At 42.2% G+C, this 19,257-nt stretch overlaps 1 protein-coding gene across 1 annotated transcript in view; it reads right to left on the bottom strand.

Moving 5' to 3' along the window:
• CREB5 (cAMP responsive element binding protein 5) overlaps positions 1-18,752 on the bottom strand; it is a gene marked incomplete at its 5' end in the record, with an annotated part of 300,431 nt that extends 281,679 nt beyond the window's left edge. Inside the window, 3 exons of the mRNA XM_080932578.1 lie at positions 1,613-1,734; positions 12,453-12,546; positions 18,684-18,752. Of these exons, the coding sequence (XP_080788704.1) occupies positions 1,613-1,734; positions 12,453-12,546; positions 18,684-18,737 (270 nt within the window). The remainder of the gene's footprint in view (positions 1-1,612; positions 1,735-12,452; positions 12,547-18,683) is intronic.
• Between the last annotated feature and the right edge of the window lie 505 nt (positions 18,753-19,257).

Genomic DNA, 19,257 nt, shown 5'->3' on the forward strand with positions numbered 1-19,257 from the left:
ATCTTTGGAAAATGAATAACGAAGTTTTCTCAGTTTTCTATGTATGCAGATTGGTCAAAAGAATTATATGTATTGGTCAAGCAGAGGGAATTTACTGTACGGGACTCCCCAGTTCTCCCTCGCTATGCTCATAGGCTTTTAAGTTTATCCGCACTGCGGTGATAAGCAGGCATATCTTATAATTTTGTAAAGTGCTTCTGGGAGTGCTCAGGACTTTATGCTTTGCCTTCCAAAGAGCCAGGGATACAAGGTTGTTTAGAAAAGTAGGATCAGGAGTGAGAAGAAAGTTCACTATGAACAGAGTGACTGCTTACGATTTACCCCATGTCACGCATTTTATACCAAAGCAGTGCAGCTTAGCCCCTACGCGCCAGCCCTGAGTTAGCCACAGCAAGATGCGTGAAAGTGACGCTGAAAGTCGGACGGAGAGGGATTACTACAATTTCACATACAGAGGGAGCGTCAAAGGTTTGGAAACAGAAAATTATCAAAGCCTTTTAAGATTTCGTGTCCAGGTAGAGCAGCTGGAATTTTAGGTCACACCACATCTAGCTGGTTGCCCCTACTAACCACCTTTCACATTTTACATATTTATCCATGGACTGTGTTTCTCACATGCTCAGATCACTGTGTGGATTCAGTGACAGCCTATGACAGGAACAAAGAACTCATGAAAAGCACACTTGTCAAATTTACCTGTGAGCCTACCTCTTTTCCTTATGAGTTTTAAAATTGTACTGAAAATTTAAACACAAGGACAAAGTATACAGACAAATATATGGACAAAAAGAACATGAAGAATTCCACCAAGAGACTGGCAGTTCTAGCTAACCTGTTTGGCTCACCAACGGCATAGGTAACATGACCATGAGGCGGTTACACATCTGGTAGAGAACAGCCAGAGATGACGGGACCAAACAGTTACAAGCAGGACCCAAAGCGAATGAAAATCCTTTCTCCTGCCTTCTGATGAGTCACCTGTTTTCATGCCTTGGCCTGGTCTCTTCTAAACACTATGCCAGAGCAAGATCGGCTGTTAATTATTTAACAAAGAAAAACACTCGATTGAGGGTGAATTTATTTGGCACAGCTTTAAGAAAAAAGGTAATATTTTTCTAAACCTTGAATTCCATGTTTCAGACCCTCATTTCCCCATGATTAATCTTAGTTCTGCATGCTGTCACAATCAGAGATGCATCATTTTAAAGGAAAAAAAAAAACTTTCACAGACACCCACAAATCGGTAAAATACTATCACAGACAGGCACGGTGGCACACACCTGTAATCCCAGTGTTTGGAAGATCGAGTCACCAGGACTGTGAAAGTAAAGGCCTGAACAACCTAGCAGGATCATGTCTCAAGATACTGATCTAAGCCCACATGGGCAAGGTTCACAGTGCCGGACATTTCCCGAACGCTGCTGGGGGACACACCTCTAGTGTGCACCCGGGATCCACAGGGGCACGGTTCACAGTGCCGGACATTTCCCGAACGCTGCTGGGGGACACGCCTCCAGTGTGTGGGATCCACAGGGGCACGGTTCACAGTGCCGGACATTTCCCGCACGCTGCTGGGGGACACGCCTCCAGTGTGCACCCGGGATCCACCTACCCTCTTGCTGCTCTCTTCCTCTTGAGCCTTCCTGAACTCATGCTCAAAGGAGCAATCCAGCTCGCTGAAGAGGCCCACCTCCTCACAGTTCTTCAGGAATCTCGTTGGCGTTGGAGTCTGATCTGAAAGCAGAGGCCAGAGATCAATAACGGAAACTTGCCTCAAATGCATTGTAACTGGAACCAAATTCCTTCATACTCTCCATCATCTTAACATGATGCCCAACAGCTGCTGACAGGCTCCCAGCCCTTTAACCACAATGGCTATGTAGAAGGAAACAAAAGCACTGGAAAGAAGATAACCATACCTAAGGACTTCCCAGGCCTCCTGAGGTCACCCCACCCTCATCCTGGGACAACAGCACACATTCTTGTCTTATATATCTGGAGGCAAAAATCATCTGAATATGCATCACCATGTGAATGGGAGATGAACCTTTTTATTTTAAGTGGTAAAAAATAATTTAGCTGAAATCAACCCAGAAGATCTTCTGTCTACACCACTCTCAAACTTGACTTCAGGAGTCTGGTAAGAGAATGCGGGCATATTTTTATAGAAAACAAAAAGAAACAAACAGGCCTGCTAATGCCTCTCTCTGGATGCAAAAAGTAGCCCAGCAATCTTTATCTATTGAGAACCAGAGACAGATGATAAGAGGTTCCAAGTCAAACATGTTCAGCTTCCATCTTTTATAAAATATATCATTATTGATTTTATTTTCCTTCGCTGTAGCCAAAAGAATGTTCTGCAAATGCTCTCTAAAAGGAAAGGAATTTCTTTCATAGTCTGGACTTTCTACAGAGCTTACTCTTTAGGAAACTGGAGGAGCCGAAGCCATGATCTGCGTATGTAACATTTGCAGTCTATGTAATATTTCACCTCCATGTATTCACAAGACCCAAGAGAGTAAGGAAGGTAGAATTAGAGTTCAGATTAGGTACACTTCTCATGAGTAGCACTGAGTAGAATTCTTTTTCTCGAGGTAGAAGATACAAGAAACACAAAGACCTAGATATCACACATACACACACACACACACACACACACACACACACACTGCACATGTGCATGCACACATGCCAAGGAGCACAACTGAGAGTCAGTGAGATTTGGGTTCTTGCTCAGGACTCCCCAGCTTCCATTATCTTGTGTGCTTGCATTATCTCTACCTAAGGCCCTGACAGACATGAGACTAAAGTGGGGCTTTTGTTCAGCTAGATCTGTATACTGCCTTCAGGACACTTTTTTGCAGAGTTCTCTAAAGTACCGTCACCAGTCACCCAAAGAGTTCCCTTATACTAAAACTCAGTGTCAGGCCTGCACTCTACAAACTACTCTATCCCCAAAAATCAGGACTCTGCTTGCTTTTCTACAGCATATAGAGTAGTTAATCCCAACGATACAGTAAATGCCTATTGAGATTCATTGAATATATTCCTATCCACAAAGCAGGTGACTGATTATCTGTCCTCCTTCATAGAATCAGCCCTTCAAAGGCAACATGTCTTGATTCCCTGTATGGAAGGGGCATTCAGTACCTGAGGGGTTGGCATGGGCTCTTGAACAGCAAAGCGCCATTGGTGTTCTTCCCCTGTTTTTAGTCCCAAAATCCAAGATTCTAAGTTCTCTACTACAGATGACTGTCAATCAAGCCTTACCTAAAACAGTTATGTGAAGCCTGGGCTTTGTGCACATGACATTTTTAGCACATAAAGTTACCATGATGGACCCATAGACACTGATGGACATTATGTATTCATATAGCCATTGTATGACTATATGATACAACATGTTATGCAGGACTCTGCAGGTCACAGGCAGTTTCACCCAGAATGCCTCACAGGTGTCTATAAGTAGGGTAGACACTGTTCTGGAAACAGAGAACTAATCATCCTGAACAAGACCTCATAACCTATAACCATCTCACTAAAAAGTCTTCCTTCACCTTCAGACAGGATCTCCTTTTGATCCAAATCCAGTGTTGTGATTTTGGAGGAGCAAAGGGCTTAGGTGTGTGTGTGTGTGTGTGTGTGTGTGTGTGTGTGTGTGCACAAAACAATTTAGAAAATCTTACCCACTAAAAGTCCATATTTGGAAAATAGCACGATTTAGAGAACACTAAATACTTTTCCTAGGTTTCATCTTCCTCGTCTTTCAAATAAGATTCGAAAGGTTAAGGATTCCATGTCTTCTAAACTCAGCCTAGCTTCAAAAGCCACTGCCCACAGACACAAGCAAGATGTGACTATGGAAGGGATAGTCACAGAGAACCACCGGGTGACTGGGGCAGAAATAAGACCCAGAGCTACACTTAGAGCTTCTGAATAGGAGGTGTAGAGAGGCAAATCAGTAAGATGGAGATGTGTGCATTGTCTGTTGGGCACTGATGCCTCCACTGGGCAACTCTTGTTGGGCATGAAGCTAAGCATTTCCATCCTATCTCAGTAATAGTCACAGAAACCCTGCTAGGCAAAAATTATTTCTCCTGTCCTATTTATGAAGAAATCAACTCTTGTCCCAGACCTGATGTGTAAATGGAGTGTATAATTGTACTGGTAATTAACCATTTTATCAATACCTAGCTCTTTAGAAGTGCAGCCATCCTTGGAATCCTGTGTATCTTTTATACAGTGCCCTGCATCTAAAGCCTCCTTTCTTTGTTGGGTCCCAAGAGTGTTTCAGGGGAAACACCCTGCCACCTGTCATCACAGGAGTTTATTTTACCAGCTCTTGCTTTCCTCCTTACTCCTCCATGTTTCTTTTTGGAAATGAAGGATTGAGGTTGGGGATCATAAATCAAGTGCATGTATCAGCCAGAAATACCCCGAAAGAGAGCAGACAGAGCTTAGAGGAGACCAGACTTTGAAGACGTATAAGAACTAGTTTCAATAGAAAAAGAAACTGGGGTATGTGTTTAAGGTTACACCAGCAGGATTCTTGAGGCTTGAGGTGTTGGGAGATAGCCCATGACATTAAGCACAGGAGATATAAGAGGGGACAGGCTCCAAGCAAAGCTAAGAGACTTTTAAATTTTTCTTCTACTCTGAAGCAAGGGATGTTTAGAGACTGCTGCATACTCACACACAAAGGAGGTGGCAGTGGGAATGACACTTCCCATCTTCTGGGCCTCTTTACCAATAAATTCAAAACCCGGGAAACTAGACCCCATGCACAGCAAAGGCAGTGGCTTCCCTCCTCTCTGAATCAGATGGTCAGAGAAAGATGCTTGAGTTGTTACCAAGTGTGATTCTCTTTGCTGAGTGATATCCAGATACCTATATTTTCATTTGCAATATGTAAGGCATGCTGTTCCAAAGTTTTAATTCATCTTGTTGAATGAGGTACTCTTGCCAGTTACAACAGAAACCAGTAAATGCAACCTCACTTTTATTTAACATTTATTGGACCCAGTACAGGATCTCTAGTCATCCTACCAGGTTGAAGTAAGCCAGGAAATGTACAAATGCTCCAACAGGAAATAGCCCAACCTTTCAGTTGCTTAAGCCAGACAGGCAGAAAAAATTCACTGCCATGAATGCTTTTGTCAAATAATTATTTCTTCCAGAATCCCTTAAACTTAGTGGGTAAAACCCATAGCTGTAAATTAAATGCACATAATCCTCTCCTTATTTAGATCCAAGAACATTAGTCAGCCATAGCTGCAGTGAGTTCTTATCCTGGATGAGCTTTTCCAGTGAATATTCTGGTGCATTCAGTCAGTGGAGACAAGCAATGTCAGGGATGTACCGGAGCTGGTTTTCTTAGGAACTGATCTGAGCACTTAAGACTTTAGGCTCACCTTTCATTGGGCACTTCAGCAAAGAGCATCCAAATAAGAGACAGAATAACTTCTGACATTCTGAACTTGCACTTGAACTTGAACACCCACGACAATGTCGATCACGTCTTTTACTGTCCTACCTGCCTCCAAGGAGACCAAAATCCTGCTGTTTGCTGCACTGTGGACAGATCTGGAAAGAACTGAGCTAAACCATCCAGGCATCCAACATTAAAAACAAATTTGCATACATTTGTGAGAGCTTAAAATGTTAATTTTATATAAGTAGAGAATAGACTATTTGCTAGCACAGGCTGAGCTGGGTTCATAGGTTATGGCTGGGCAGAAGTGATAGCATCTAATCTACTGCACAATAAGATAAGTATGGCTGTGAACAACTGAATACTCTCTGACAGCTTCAGAATATTCTCTTCACAAAGAAGCATAAATGTTCAATGTAATGGGTCAACCAACTGCCCTAGATTGATCAATACACATCAGGTAGGTACATGCATCAAAACATCATACAGTACCATATGAATATGTATACATTGCATGTGTCAATGAAATGTTTTCAAGTAAGTTTTTAACTGCTAACACCAAAGGGGATTAACATTGTTTTCTCTTATCAGTTTATCATGTTCTAGTCTCTAGGTCTTTTGTTGAATGTTTCTTAAGAAAAGGGCATCTGTTCACTGAACCTCCGTCTCTGCAACAATGAGTCAAAGGAGTCTTGCAATATTAAGACAATTCCATTTACCTTACAAGAAAAGATTTTAAAGAGTTGGCCTCAAGATCTAGAAGTCCGCCCGCCAGTTAGACAAGAAAATTCTGTAACCTTTATTAGTAGGACAGAGGATAAGTAAGTACACAACCAACACTTTTGTTTAAAGCAGTCCTCAAGTTCTCAAGGAACTAGAAAGAGATGTGTCAGTAAAATAGTTCCACTGTAAGCTCAGGAACATTCAATCTATTGTACCCTGTACCAAGCCATGTGGGGTGGTGCATGCTTAGAATCCTGGGAAGGCAAAAACCAATAGATGCTGGAAGCTTGCTGACCAGTTAGCCTAGTTTACTTGGCAAGTGCCAAGCAAAAGAGATACTATTCCTCAAGGGGGAACAAGGAAAAGGAAAAGAAAAAGGAAAGGAAAAGTGTATCCACCTTTGTCCTTGAGGAATGATACCTGAGGTTTTTCTCTGTCATCCACACGTACATACACATACTGCACAATTTTTTGTTCTCCATCTTTCTGTCTGTCTTTGAGTCTATACCTGTCTATTTGTCTCTGTCTCTCTGTGCTTACTTGTCTCTGTTTCTGTCTCTCCCCTCACTGTCTCTGCCCCTCCCTCCATCTCTCTCTCTCTCTCTCTCTCTCTCTCTCTCTCTCTCTCTCTCTCTCTCTCTCTCTCTCTCTCAGTACGCATCAGTTTATAGTCATGACATGTATCATCCCCAACAAGTTTGATCACTCCAAGGTGGTCCTAGTCAGCACACCCAAGGCGAAATTCACAAGCCTGATAAAAGTTGCTACCTAGTTTGGTTCCCGAGTTGTATTTAAATCATGTACCTGGTCACTTCATTTCCTCAACCATTAAAAACAAAATAAATGATCCACTGAAAAAAAGATGTGCAGAGAAGATACGGTATGTGTGAAAGAAGGATGTTAGCCCAGAGTGATACTTTCTCGTTGACTTGGGTACTCACGCAGTCCCATGTTATCACCTATGATCTATCTGAAAAACTAGGTGATAACAAGCAATTTTGCATCATTTGATACCAAACTATCAGTGATCACTAATATATGGAGATATTAGTGCTCACACGTGATGTACATACATATACACATAGATAGTTAAGATCTCTATAGCTAGTTTGAATTTATGACCGTTAATGTCAGTGACTTTTTAAAGAAATAGATCACAATTATTTTTGTAATACAATGAGGCTTGGTAGAATTCCTCAAGAAAGCCACTTAGGGGCATGAAGAGGTAACTCAGAGGTTGAAAGCATTGGGTGCTCTTCCAGAAGACCCAGGTTCAATTTCCAGGACCCACATGGTGGCTCACAATTATCCATGAATCCAATTTCAGGGATCTGAGGCCCTCTGCTGGCCTCCATGCACACCAGGCCTGTATATGTATAGACACACACTCAAGCTAAACATCTATGGACATAAAAATAAATGAGATTTTTCTCATAAAAATAAATGAGATTTTAAAAGAAAGGTAGCTCAAATAGGTGGCAAAAACGTTAAAATATCTCTTTTAGTAAGAACTAAAGTAGAAAGGTGAAGCAATTTTATGTATACTTTGTACTTATATAATCACATTTCTCTCTTGAATTTTCATCCATGTTTTTATTAAAAATTTCAACTTAGCTCCTGTCTGCCTTTTAATAAAGATATACTTAGAAGAGTTTGCATTAAATGAGCTTTCAGATTCATATTCTTTATAGAAGAAAAGGCTGGGAACACCTGGCAGAATTACACAAAGTTCAGCAAGGCTTCTCCTTGGCAATTGATGTACCTCTCTTTGAGAGTGATCACACAGAAGCAGGACACCCTATCACCAACACTGACACTGCTGTCTTATCTCTTTTCCCAAGGACAGTGCAAAAGCAAGCCAGGCTGTAACTGTACAAATTTTAGAAAATATTTGTGGCATACATTAAAAAAAAATCATTCTGGCTGAGGTAATTCTCTGCAGAGATGGAACCTTATCATGCTTTTGATTAATTTACTAGCAACATGAAGAACTGGTAGACCAGATAGCCTTGCCAGTACCTATGAGTCATCAGGAAACTCTGTTGGTGAGGGCTCCTCCTATGGCCTATGCTCATTAGTTTTAAAATGCTTCAAAGTTGACTTTAACCTAAACAAGTACATCTTCCAGAGAGATTCACCAACAACCATGGACCCCAAGTGCTCAAAAACAATTGGGCCATAAGTTCACTTTGCTTTGAGGTACTGAGCTAGCACAAGGGTTATTTATACCATTATATCATGAATCTGACAGTCGATGGAACAAAAGATATGAGGTTATTTTATTACCATAATGTGCCCTGAATGAAGGAAGCTAAAGCCCCCTATCTCCACTTGTCCTTAATTATATGAGTTCTCTATATGTTTTGGTCAAAGGTGCTGGCTTCCAGGTTGAACAGAACATGAGTTCGTTTTTTTTATAAAAAAAATAAAATTCTACAGAACAAGGCTTCAATTTATTCCTGTGAATGATTCAAAAGTCTGTATGTCTTGGTCAGCTAGAAACATGGATGAGAAACTGACAGCCCCCATAAATGTCCAAAGCCACCAGTCTTCTCCTGACCACGATGAATGAGACAGTATGACTTTCAAACACATCTCTGTGCACCTCGAATCGTTCATATGTTAGAATCTCCTCCTCTGCTTTCACTATTTATGCCACTGGAAGGCTCAGGGCTAAGCTGCCCATAGACAAAAAGGCAGTCCTTAGACTGACAAAATTTAACTTACAATGGAACCACAACTTAGCACATAACTCTTAGTCTGGATGTGCAGCAAGAAAATGACGAAGAATTTCAAAAACCACTCATTTTGGCCATTTCATCGTATAGAAGGAAGGGCATGAGGATTAAAGAATACAGTGTTTAGACACGTGAGGCACAGTGGCAAGCATAGGGCTGGGCAATATGGCGGTCAGCACTATGATTGTGCTGTCTTCTGTGCTGTCTTCTAAGCTGTCTTCTGGGCACAAGTTGTCCTTGACAGCTTGTATGCCATTAAACTTCAGCTCACTCACTCAATGACAAATTACTAATACTTTTGCTTTGTGTGTGTGTGTGTGTGTGTGTGTGTGTGTGTGTGTGTTTGGGTGTTTGATTTGCTACTCCCCTGTCACTTTTTTAAAATCTCAGCTTATTTTAAAGATGGCTTGAAGTGACATGGCATCTTTCTCTTGTAAAATGTCTGAAAATACCCATTAATTATTGAGTAGAGTTTTCTTTAAAGAGCCCCCAAGCAATGATTTGGGACTCTTTGGATAATCATGGTCAACTCTGTGGAGATGACTCTTCCATTTCATTAAATCACATTCCTTCTTTACAGTGAGAATTAGTTAGCAAGTCTAAATGTAAGTGATAGGCCCTGATTCTAGACTCTCTCAAGAGATGCAGTTGAGTCTCCAATGACTATGCCATCATTTACACCAGTAGTGCAGAGAATCAGGGAAGGAAGATGAGAGGAGGAAGCCAGTGTGGGCTTCTTTTCTGTCTCCACTCGAGATACAGCTGGCTGTGCCACATCTGTCCTGTGGCTTTGCATCCCCAGTACTGGGATTACATGAACCTTGCCTCACACATTACAACTATATTTTGAACTCAAGCACATATCATTCACCATCAGGTCTTGGCATAAAGAATAAGGCTTGTTCTGGCCACCCAACCTCAGGTGACTTACTGGACATCTACTGTCACACTGCCAAACTTCATGGCACTTGTCACTAAGTGGTCTTTTTGTCCTCATTTATGTAGGCTGTTTCACGGTGGAGTATCATCTCTTTCCCCCCATAGCACACTTGAGTATGGTAAGTACCATGTACATGGGCACTGTAATATTTTTCTAACCACTCAGTAGATGTTGAATGAATGAGGAAGTGGTGGGGATGGGCTGTTTGTAGTCTCTCTCTTCATACCTGGGCTGTGTCTGTCTTAACTTCATTAATGATGTCACAATGTTTAGTCATGGGGTTAAGACAAATAATACCAGCCTGAACAAAATTTAGTGGCAAATATCATTTTAACAAATCGAAACAAATCAAGATATCGATGTGCAAAATCTCCATTCAAATTTAAAATCATAAATAAGTTAAAGCCTTAATCATAAAAATTTATATTGCTGATAAGTATACAATTTAGTCACTTCCTGGAACAAAAACAGTGAACTCCAAATATCTAACAGAGGGGCTGATTCAATTCAGTGTGGACAGCCCTGGAATGCAACACACAGCCAGAATTAACTTTCTAGATATGAAAACATTGTATCTGGACTGGACAGCTCTCTATTCCAGAAAGCCCCGAGGAACTCTGAGTATATGAAGTGAGAAACATGCCTTGAAATCAAGCACTTTCCTGGAATATGAAACCATTTCATATTAACTTCAGCACAAACAGGACGAAGCAGATAGGATGCACTGTTGTCTTGGCCCTGCTGTCTTCTTTGTGTTTCTCACTTTCTTCATTTTACATGATAAATTTCAAATGATAAAATTGGTTTATACACCCTCAATTGCTTTTCACCTGGCCCTGCTCAGGATTTGTAGTAAGGGCCACAAACTAACAAAGGTCCAGGAGAAACAATGGGCAGGCTGCAGGAGATTAATCAGAAACCTGTTTTAGGCAGCAGAGACAATAGGGCCTCATGTCTTGTTCATGTGGTCACAGGTTTCTGGCTGCTGCTATACAGACGTTCAGATGAGACTCTTTGTGGAGCCAGGCTCGCCTGCCTGGAAGGCACTGCCTATACCGCTGCTTGCTACCGGAGCCCCAGATCCTACACACTCACTTCTCTGGAATACTCCTCTTGCTCTAAGAGGCAACATATCCTAGGAATCCAGTTTGGAAATTAAAGGAATGGTCCATAGATTTAAATATCGGGAATTGGTTTTGAATATTGGCTGTGTGGGCACTCATGGTCACTTCTGAAACACAAAATTTACACAATCTGCACCTTGGCAGACCAGGAAGTGACATAGGACATAAGATGGAACCATCTGGGCTTCCCATCACCTTCACATGGGATGTTTTGCACCTCTTTAAACTCACAAAAAGATGAATTAGTCTCTGAATAGTAGTTTATTTATTCAAAAGAAGAGACAAGGGCAGAGAGTGGAGGGTGGAGGTGGGCAGTGGCAGAGAAAAGTGCAGAGGTCCCTGTTGAACTGTTCTCTTGAGCTCAGGGCACTGGTCCCATAATCAGACCTCTCTAGTGCCTTGTGAATCTGTAGTGGCTCAAATACACTGCTCACTGTCTAACCTGGCCCAGCCAGACTCAGAGGGTGGCGGCCGGGCCATAAGCATCAAATTGTTTGGTGATTCCAAGATAGCTGCTCTAATATTTTGCATGCTTCATGGTAATAGACTGGCAATTTATGTAAGATTTAGTAATAATGGGAAAAAATTCCCTAGAAGTTTTAAATGCAATAAAAATATGAGATCATATGACCTGCAGGTATCTCTTCTGATGTCTATCAAAATTTGGGCATAGGGGTGTCATCTGCTCCTGAATATCAGGGAGATAGGGGTATGAGTCAAATAGTTCATGTGAGAAGGCAATGACCTGGTCATCTTGATCGGGTCCATAAAACACTTGGGCCTCCTTCCATTGGCCCCTCATATCCGGTTAGTGAAATATGCTGCAGAGATACAATCATTCCCATTCGATGGAGGCAGAAACTGAGACTCAAAAAGGCTCAATTATTTGTTCAATGTCATATGGCCAAGACAGAGTTCAGATTAGCTTTCAAGTTCCCCATCCCTCTACCTTTACTTTTCTAATTCCCCTTTAAGACAGGAAAAAGTAGAGATTAGTTGATGGACTAAAAATTATTCATTTTGCTCCCATTCACTGAGCATGTTTCTATGCATAATCTCATTTAATTGCCCACTTAAGAGACAAGTGTCATTTCTTAAGGAAGCATTCCCTTAGCATCCTCGGTGCTCCTAAGGCTGATGGCACTGGCTCCCTACAATATCAATTCGGTTTAATTAATAATTAATTAGATTTAAGTATTAGCTTGGTCTTAATTATGTATCATGACCGAGCCTTGATTTTAGCCATGTTCACATGATATCAACAAAGGCAGGAAAACGATTAATCCGTGTAACTGCAGAACTTCAGGGCACACTGTCACCTGTGCGGCTAAGGTATAACTTTGGAAACAACATGGAGCCAAGTTTAATGCGACATATAGAAATGAGAAGTTACGTCAGGTATGGAAAGCCATGCTAGAATCCCAGTACTAAGGCAGTAGGGGCAGAAAGATTTGGAGTTGTGATGCTCCAAACCGTCCTGCCCCATGCTCTCTTACCTGATAGCATAGTGTCTGTTTTTATGGAAGGAAACTTCAAAGTCATCTCATGCTTGTGCCTATGAATCATCAGATGGTCCTCTGTTGGGAAACGCTGTCAAGTAAATGGAGAGAGGAACAGGAGACCTTCAGTTTGCAACACATTCTTGACATCAAAGAGGAAAAGTCATTCAACGTCAAAAACAAGGCAGACAATCAAAAAAAAAAAAAAAAAACCAGCTCTGTAAAGAATGTTATCGCATGCTTAAATAAAGTCCCATGCTGATTTATAGTCGGGTGCTGGGTGGGGGAGGGGATTCCTCCCAACTATACACAAATATGTATATTATTATGTCCATTGGTGTGCCAGAAGGCTTGCCTATGTGACCAAGGACTACTGACAAGTGCTCCCAGCTTCTAGTCAGTCCACAGTTCTTCACACCTCCCCCCAGAAGTTTCCCAAACCCCTCTGCTTCTTGCATAAGCCCTGACTGATCAGACAACCACAGAGTCTATGTGTTTCTTGAGAACTAGAGATGTCCGTCTGGTTGCCGGGGGGTGGGAGTGGGGAGAGAGCCTTTCAAATTCAAAGACTGGGAACTCCCGTCTTGCCTTTCGTTAAATAATGAAACAGAAAATGCCAAAGGCCCCGTTGAACGTACTGAAAAGTACACACTACAAAGACACACTGTGCCCTGGTGTCCGCCTCTGTTAGGAAGCCTCTTAGGAAAAGACAGCAGAGTTGAAAGGAACGCATCTCATGGTCCTGATATGGTGGTAGATTATAAAGTCCAGCACAATGGATGGATATCCGGGCAGCACTGCGGACATGCCAAACCTGCTTTAATAGCCACTGCTTTACATACTAGTATAAAATTGAGAGGCATGATAAGTATGCTAGTCATCATCTACAGATCAACCAAAAATAAGGGAAATGCATGACATCGGAAGAATTTTGATTTATGTCAGACTTTGGGAATGAATTCCGTGCCATGCTTAATTTTTTAAATATATCTGCTAATGTACGGCATGATGCCTTTACGGTATGTTTTCTGTTTATGAGAGCCTAGTCCCCACATTATCTGCTTTACGTTAATTGTACATTCACAGTGCCGTGACAAATTGTGTGTGGTGTTCTATATTCTGCACACTATGGTCAGTATGTAAGCATCTGAAATTTTCAGGGAATGATGTTAGGGTTGTCAAAAGGTTGCTTCCGATTAATTTTGGCCATTTCTGGCTCTCTTGTGTTGAATAAAGCCATGTGGCGACTCTGTCCATTGCATCATAAGCCAAAATGACCCTGCCACCCAGAGGTAAGTGTCTGCTCACTGCTGTAAAAACTCTGTCCCCTCCCTTGCTGAATTCACGGTACAGCTAGGTGACTCACACCAGAAATAGTGGCCCCTACAATCCCCTGAAATCTCTCAAGGGTTATGCTGAACTCTAAAGGAGAAGAAAGAATTTCCTAAAATTCTACCACAGAAATGTATCCATCAGCAACAGCAATAAGCTTTGTGGTTTGGCTGCAATTTGTTGCTGAACAGACTGTAGCCTGACCTGGCTCAGATTGGACGCTTGTAATGACTGAACTGAACACACTTTCATTACACACTCACTGAACACAGTGAGCTGAACATTGATTATTAAAGTCACATAGATAACAGGAAAACAATATATTCTGATGAACGTCTCTGAGTCTTTGATAACTTGAAAAGAAACTTCTAGAACTCAGTATGGTCAGAATGAATATCTTCTACCTTGTACACCATGGTTGAAGTTTTTTGTTATTTCTTTTTTGTATAGAGAATAAATTTGTGGTCAACTGGGACTCCACTAGGCTGAAGCCTCTGAAAGCTTCCAGAAGCCATTATTTACTGGATGCTTGCAGCGCATACTGAGAGTTTGCAAACAGTGCCACTTACACCGACTTCTGCTTATCCAGAGCTTTGCTTCATATAATTTCAGGTTTTCTTGTTCCCGTATTATTTATTTTCTTGATTTTCTTAACACCAAATATTTAACAGTAGTACAAATGAGTTAGAAGAGTTAATGTAATATAAACAACCCAGTACTATATTTCAGTTAGTACAAATAAACCTCTTTAAAAACTTATTTTATTCTATGTGCATAAGTGTTTTGCCTGCGTGTGTGTCAGTGTGACATGTGTGTGCCTAGAATCCATAGAGGCTAGAGGGCATCTCATCTCCCAGAAGTGGAGTTACAGATAGTTCTTAGCTGTCATGGGTGCTAGAAACTGACCCAGGCCTCTTAGTCAATGCTCCTACTCCTGAAATATCTCTCCAGCTTTTTAATACTCTGGTTTTCTTTTTTTAAAAAAATAATTTCTTTTTAATTGTGTGTGTGTATGAGTGTGTACATGAGTGTGTGTGTGTGTGAGAGAGAGAGAGAGAAAGAGAGAGAGAGAGAGAGAGAGAGAGAGAGAGAGAGAGAGAGAATTATGTACAGCATGTGAGTGCAGGTGCCCACAGATGCCAGAAAAGGACGTCAGATACCCTTTTAATTACAAATGGTGGTGTGCCAACTAAAACAGGTATTAAGACCCCAACTTGGGTCCTTTGTGACATCATTACCTGCTCCTGACCACCGAGTTTGCTCTCCAGACTATAGTGAACCGCAATAACCAGGATGAGATATTTAAGCAGGTTTTCTTTTTGTCTTTTTCTTTGTTGTTATTACACAAAGGCTCACTACCTAACTACCTAACCCCGGCTAGCCAGGAGCTCAGAATCCCGTCGCTTAGCCTGTACACGGCCGTAACACTGCATAGTGCCTAAAGTTGCCTCCTGAATAAGACGAGTAATCACATACTGTTAATCAATGAGATAAACACATAGCACAGAACAGACATGAGACATGAACATAAGAACCCACCCAGAGGACAGAGGAAGAGTGGGAACACTAGGCTCTAAGAGCATGTGTGGTCCGTGTGTCATTGGAGATAGAGTTTGTGTTTAAAGATTAAGTCTGAGATGACCTTCCAGGTGTGAGAGGCCATGCCCACTGGAGGAAAGTTTCCAGGAAGAGAAAGCGGAGCAAAGGAGCCTTTCCATCAACTCCTCCCAGCCTAACAATCCTGTTTATTTATCTTCGAGGTGCCCTAATCGTTTCCTTGCATGTCCCCAGATTATAGGATGGCACTGGGACAAATGCTGAGTTACAGTCACCTACGTCACACATATAAGCTGATTAGACTGTGAGTTACTAATATTCCGCGAGCGATGACACTCAGGATGACCAGTGGATGCCTACGTCTTCGTCCCACTAACAAATGAGCAGAGTTTTACAATGCTTGTCAAGAAAAAGGAAACACTTCCACCTAAAGGTCACACTGACTTATAGATGCGTCATCGCAGCATCTAGGGGTGGGTGGGTGTGTCTAGGAATTGCCCCTTAAAACAGAGAGGTTACTTGAATCTTAACTTCTCACATGTATCTAACATTTTCCACGGTCCACTTAGCCTCATTAAAGCAACGCCTTGGCTTGCTTCTTCAACAACATATTGAAGGTCATTCAAAATGGGGCCTATTCAAGAACTGGGTGGTAAGGGTACATTCAGTGATGCAGTACTTGCCTGGGATGTGGAAGTTCCTGGGTTCAAATCCCCAGAGCCACACATAATACATACTTAAACCCCAAAGTCAACTACACTCAATTCCCTCAGACTTCGAATATGACTTGGCAGAGTCTCCCTCCATCCCTTCTAGGCTTAAGTAAGCTGAGGTGCCCACTGCCCCCACAGGGTGTTCTTTACCCTCTATCTTCTTGGCACTATTTCTTCACGCTCCCCTGTTCTCTGCTGCCTACTCATCGGTGTCTCCATCTTGACTAAGTTCACCCTGGCTACCCTTCAGCTGCCTCCGTCACAGCCTGCCGCTGGATCACTCTGCTTCCTGGCACTGCCTCCTGCTCCTGAAAGGCTCCTCTGTGCCACCACTCCAGATCCCTTGCCACCCGCCACCCACTCACTCATTAATCCCTTTCTGTCAGGCCTCCACCCTCTGCTTTCTCCCATGTCTCCTTCGAGCACCTAGCTGCCAAACCCAACAGCCCTTGCTCCATCCTCCAACTATCCCGGCTCCAACAGCACAGGACACCAGTGACTACATGACTATGGCATTGGCCTGTTTATATCTTGCCTGACTCCAGTGAGGGAAGTACAGCGTAGAGCCACGTGTAGAACAGAGCAGAAGAGTATCAGTTAGAAGTTGGGGATCCAGAACAAAGGAGTGCAAGAAATGAAAGTAAAATCAAAATCAAGGCAATAACCCGAACAAAACCACAGGCATTGTCAACTGGGAGCACTTTTGATCCTAGAGGACATCTGGCAAACTCTGAGGATGTTTTGGTTGTCACAGCTGCGGTGTGCTATTGGTGTCTGATAGGTTAAGACAGGAATGTTGCCAAAGCATTTTAATAATACACAAGATAGTGCCCACACCAAAGAGCTTCTTGGCCTTTGATGTTGGTGATGCTAAGCTTGGGACAGTATATGCCATACAGATCAATACTTATGCGTTGATATCTCTCTCCCATCTGACTGATGTGAATTTCACATATGTCCAGATGCTCTACTCTGCTAGTATTTCAACACTAGACATAGCTGGAAATCCCAGCCTAGCCTGACCCCTCCTTTTATTTTGCTGGATCTCTAGGGGTCCTGTTCCATAGAGAAACTTTATTTCCCTCCCCCAAGTAAAGTCAGATCCCCATTGTGATCTGTTGTTTCTTTATGAAAAAAATGCAGTCAACTAGTTAACTGGTAGTTTCATCATATATATGACGCCCAGACCAGATATGTATGTTTAGAGCAGTGTGGCTTTTATGGGGCCGCTAGAATGCCTAGATACTCACAGCTAAGTGACGAGTAAGGGTATAGATTAGTTGTAATCAATAAAACTTAATGTCTATTACCATAGTCAAGCAAAGCAAATCCATCCAATCATCTGGGTTCCTTTAGACAAGGAGGCTTCTCTTTAAAGAAACTGAAGGGTGTTTTGTTTTACTTAGGGACCAGGTTTTAACTTAGTAAGGAGATATTCCAGATTTGCCATAGAAAGTCTTTATCTACAGGGATTTTCCCAGTTACTTATCAACCTATCCAGAGTCCCCCAGTATTTCCTTCTTCACAATGGCTTTGGAAACCTGTTTGCTCCAAAAATTTTTTTCTACTAGTTTTCTTGTTTACAAGTTAGAAAGAAACAATGGCACAAAATCCTCTGATGAAAATCCTACCCTGTCTGCTCAGCAGCTGACACCAGCAATGATGTTTTGTGTTTCTGGGACTGTGTTCTTCCAAAATCACCCCTTCAGATTCTCCCAGAATCCTCCACAGACTCTGGGAATTTATAATGAGGATACTCCTCTGACTTGCCTTAGACCCCTAGGCATTGCCCCACATTGGACAGCCAATCCTGTTACAAAAACTAATGGGGCTGGGCCTTGCCTTCCTGGAAGGTATATGAACATTATGAGATGAGTACAATCTTCTACATTAGCAAAATGCTTCTTCTCAGACTTGGAAATACGTGAAAACCATTTCTATATATCTGGATCCCTAGAACATGACATTACCAAAAGATAGACTCCCGAGTCAGGAGCAAAAATACCACCTTCAAGTTTAAAAATAAAGCACAAAACAATAATTTCCACTTAATAGACAGAGATGCTAATATGACAGATTTAGCAGCAGCAGTGATAACAAGAGAGTTAGCTGAATGCTAGGTTCCTGCCCTCTATGAAGAGACTAAGAAGAGACCCCCAAGATTCGATCCTGCAAGCCAAGATATCCATTCTTCTTAAAACGTCTATGTCTAGTGACTATGGTTCAAGAGTAGTCATAGGGGTCTACTTCTCAGAGAGGAGTGAGAATCCAACCCATGACTATGAGACATAAAAAGCACCCACTGGCTGCTGCGAAGTGCACACCACCTTCCCCTTTCTCAATGACAGCCCAGCGGAAATGGTGGGTAGGACGTGTCTGGCTTGCTTCCGGAGGAAGTTACTCATAAGGATGTCAACACCGCTGTGTTTCAGGGTGAAAGGGAAGTATTTCAAACTCTAAAGTGTAATCTAACAGTAGTGAAGTTGAGAATTGTGGTGTCAATGATTTGGGAGAGTCTAAAAGCAGTTCAGTGAGGAAAGAAAACCCAGTGGTTATGGTGGCCCAATGGGAAACACCTTCCCAGGGGACGGGAGAAGCATTTCCTACAGAGGACCCGCACACTCACCTGGGAGCAGCCTGGGGCACTGCAGACAAACGGCCTCTCCTGCTCCAAGTTCATCTTGGATTCCTCATAAATCTGAAGGGTTAAAGGAAAACAGAAACCCATGAACATCTCTTTCTTCTGCTTTACATGAATGGGAGAGACAATCACGGGGAGACTTCTATTGTCATTTCCTAAACTGAACAAGTTACACACGAACACAGCGAACATGGTTCTCCCGACTTGGCTTCCTACTGTGCATATTAAAGAATGTCACAATCATGGTGAAGCCTAACGCCTGCCTATCTGATGGTAGCTGGTGGGTGCTATTACCAGGTAAGAGGACCCCAACTTCCCAGCAAGATTCCAAGGCAAAGCACACCACCTCAAACCTACTGAGAACTCTCAAACTGGGGAAGCCAGAGGGAGCCCTTCAGTTCTGTGTTCACTGGGCAAACATTGAGTATGGTCAAAAATTACCAATCATGCCAGTGCCATGGCAGTAAGGCCTATATGGCTCCATGGTTAACACACCTGTTGCTGCTGGCATTGTTTCCTTTATAATGACAGGAAGAACCATGCAAACTTAAGGGACATT

The sequence above is a fragment of the Micromys minutus genome (genome assembly GCF_963924665.1).
Source record: "Micromys minutus genome assembly, chromosome: 18".
NCBI classification, from domain to species: Eukaryota; Metazoa; Chordata; class Mammalia; order Rodentia; family Muridae; genus Micromys; species Micromys minutus.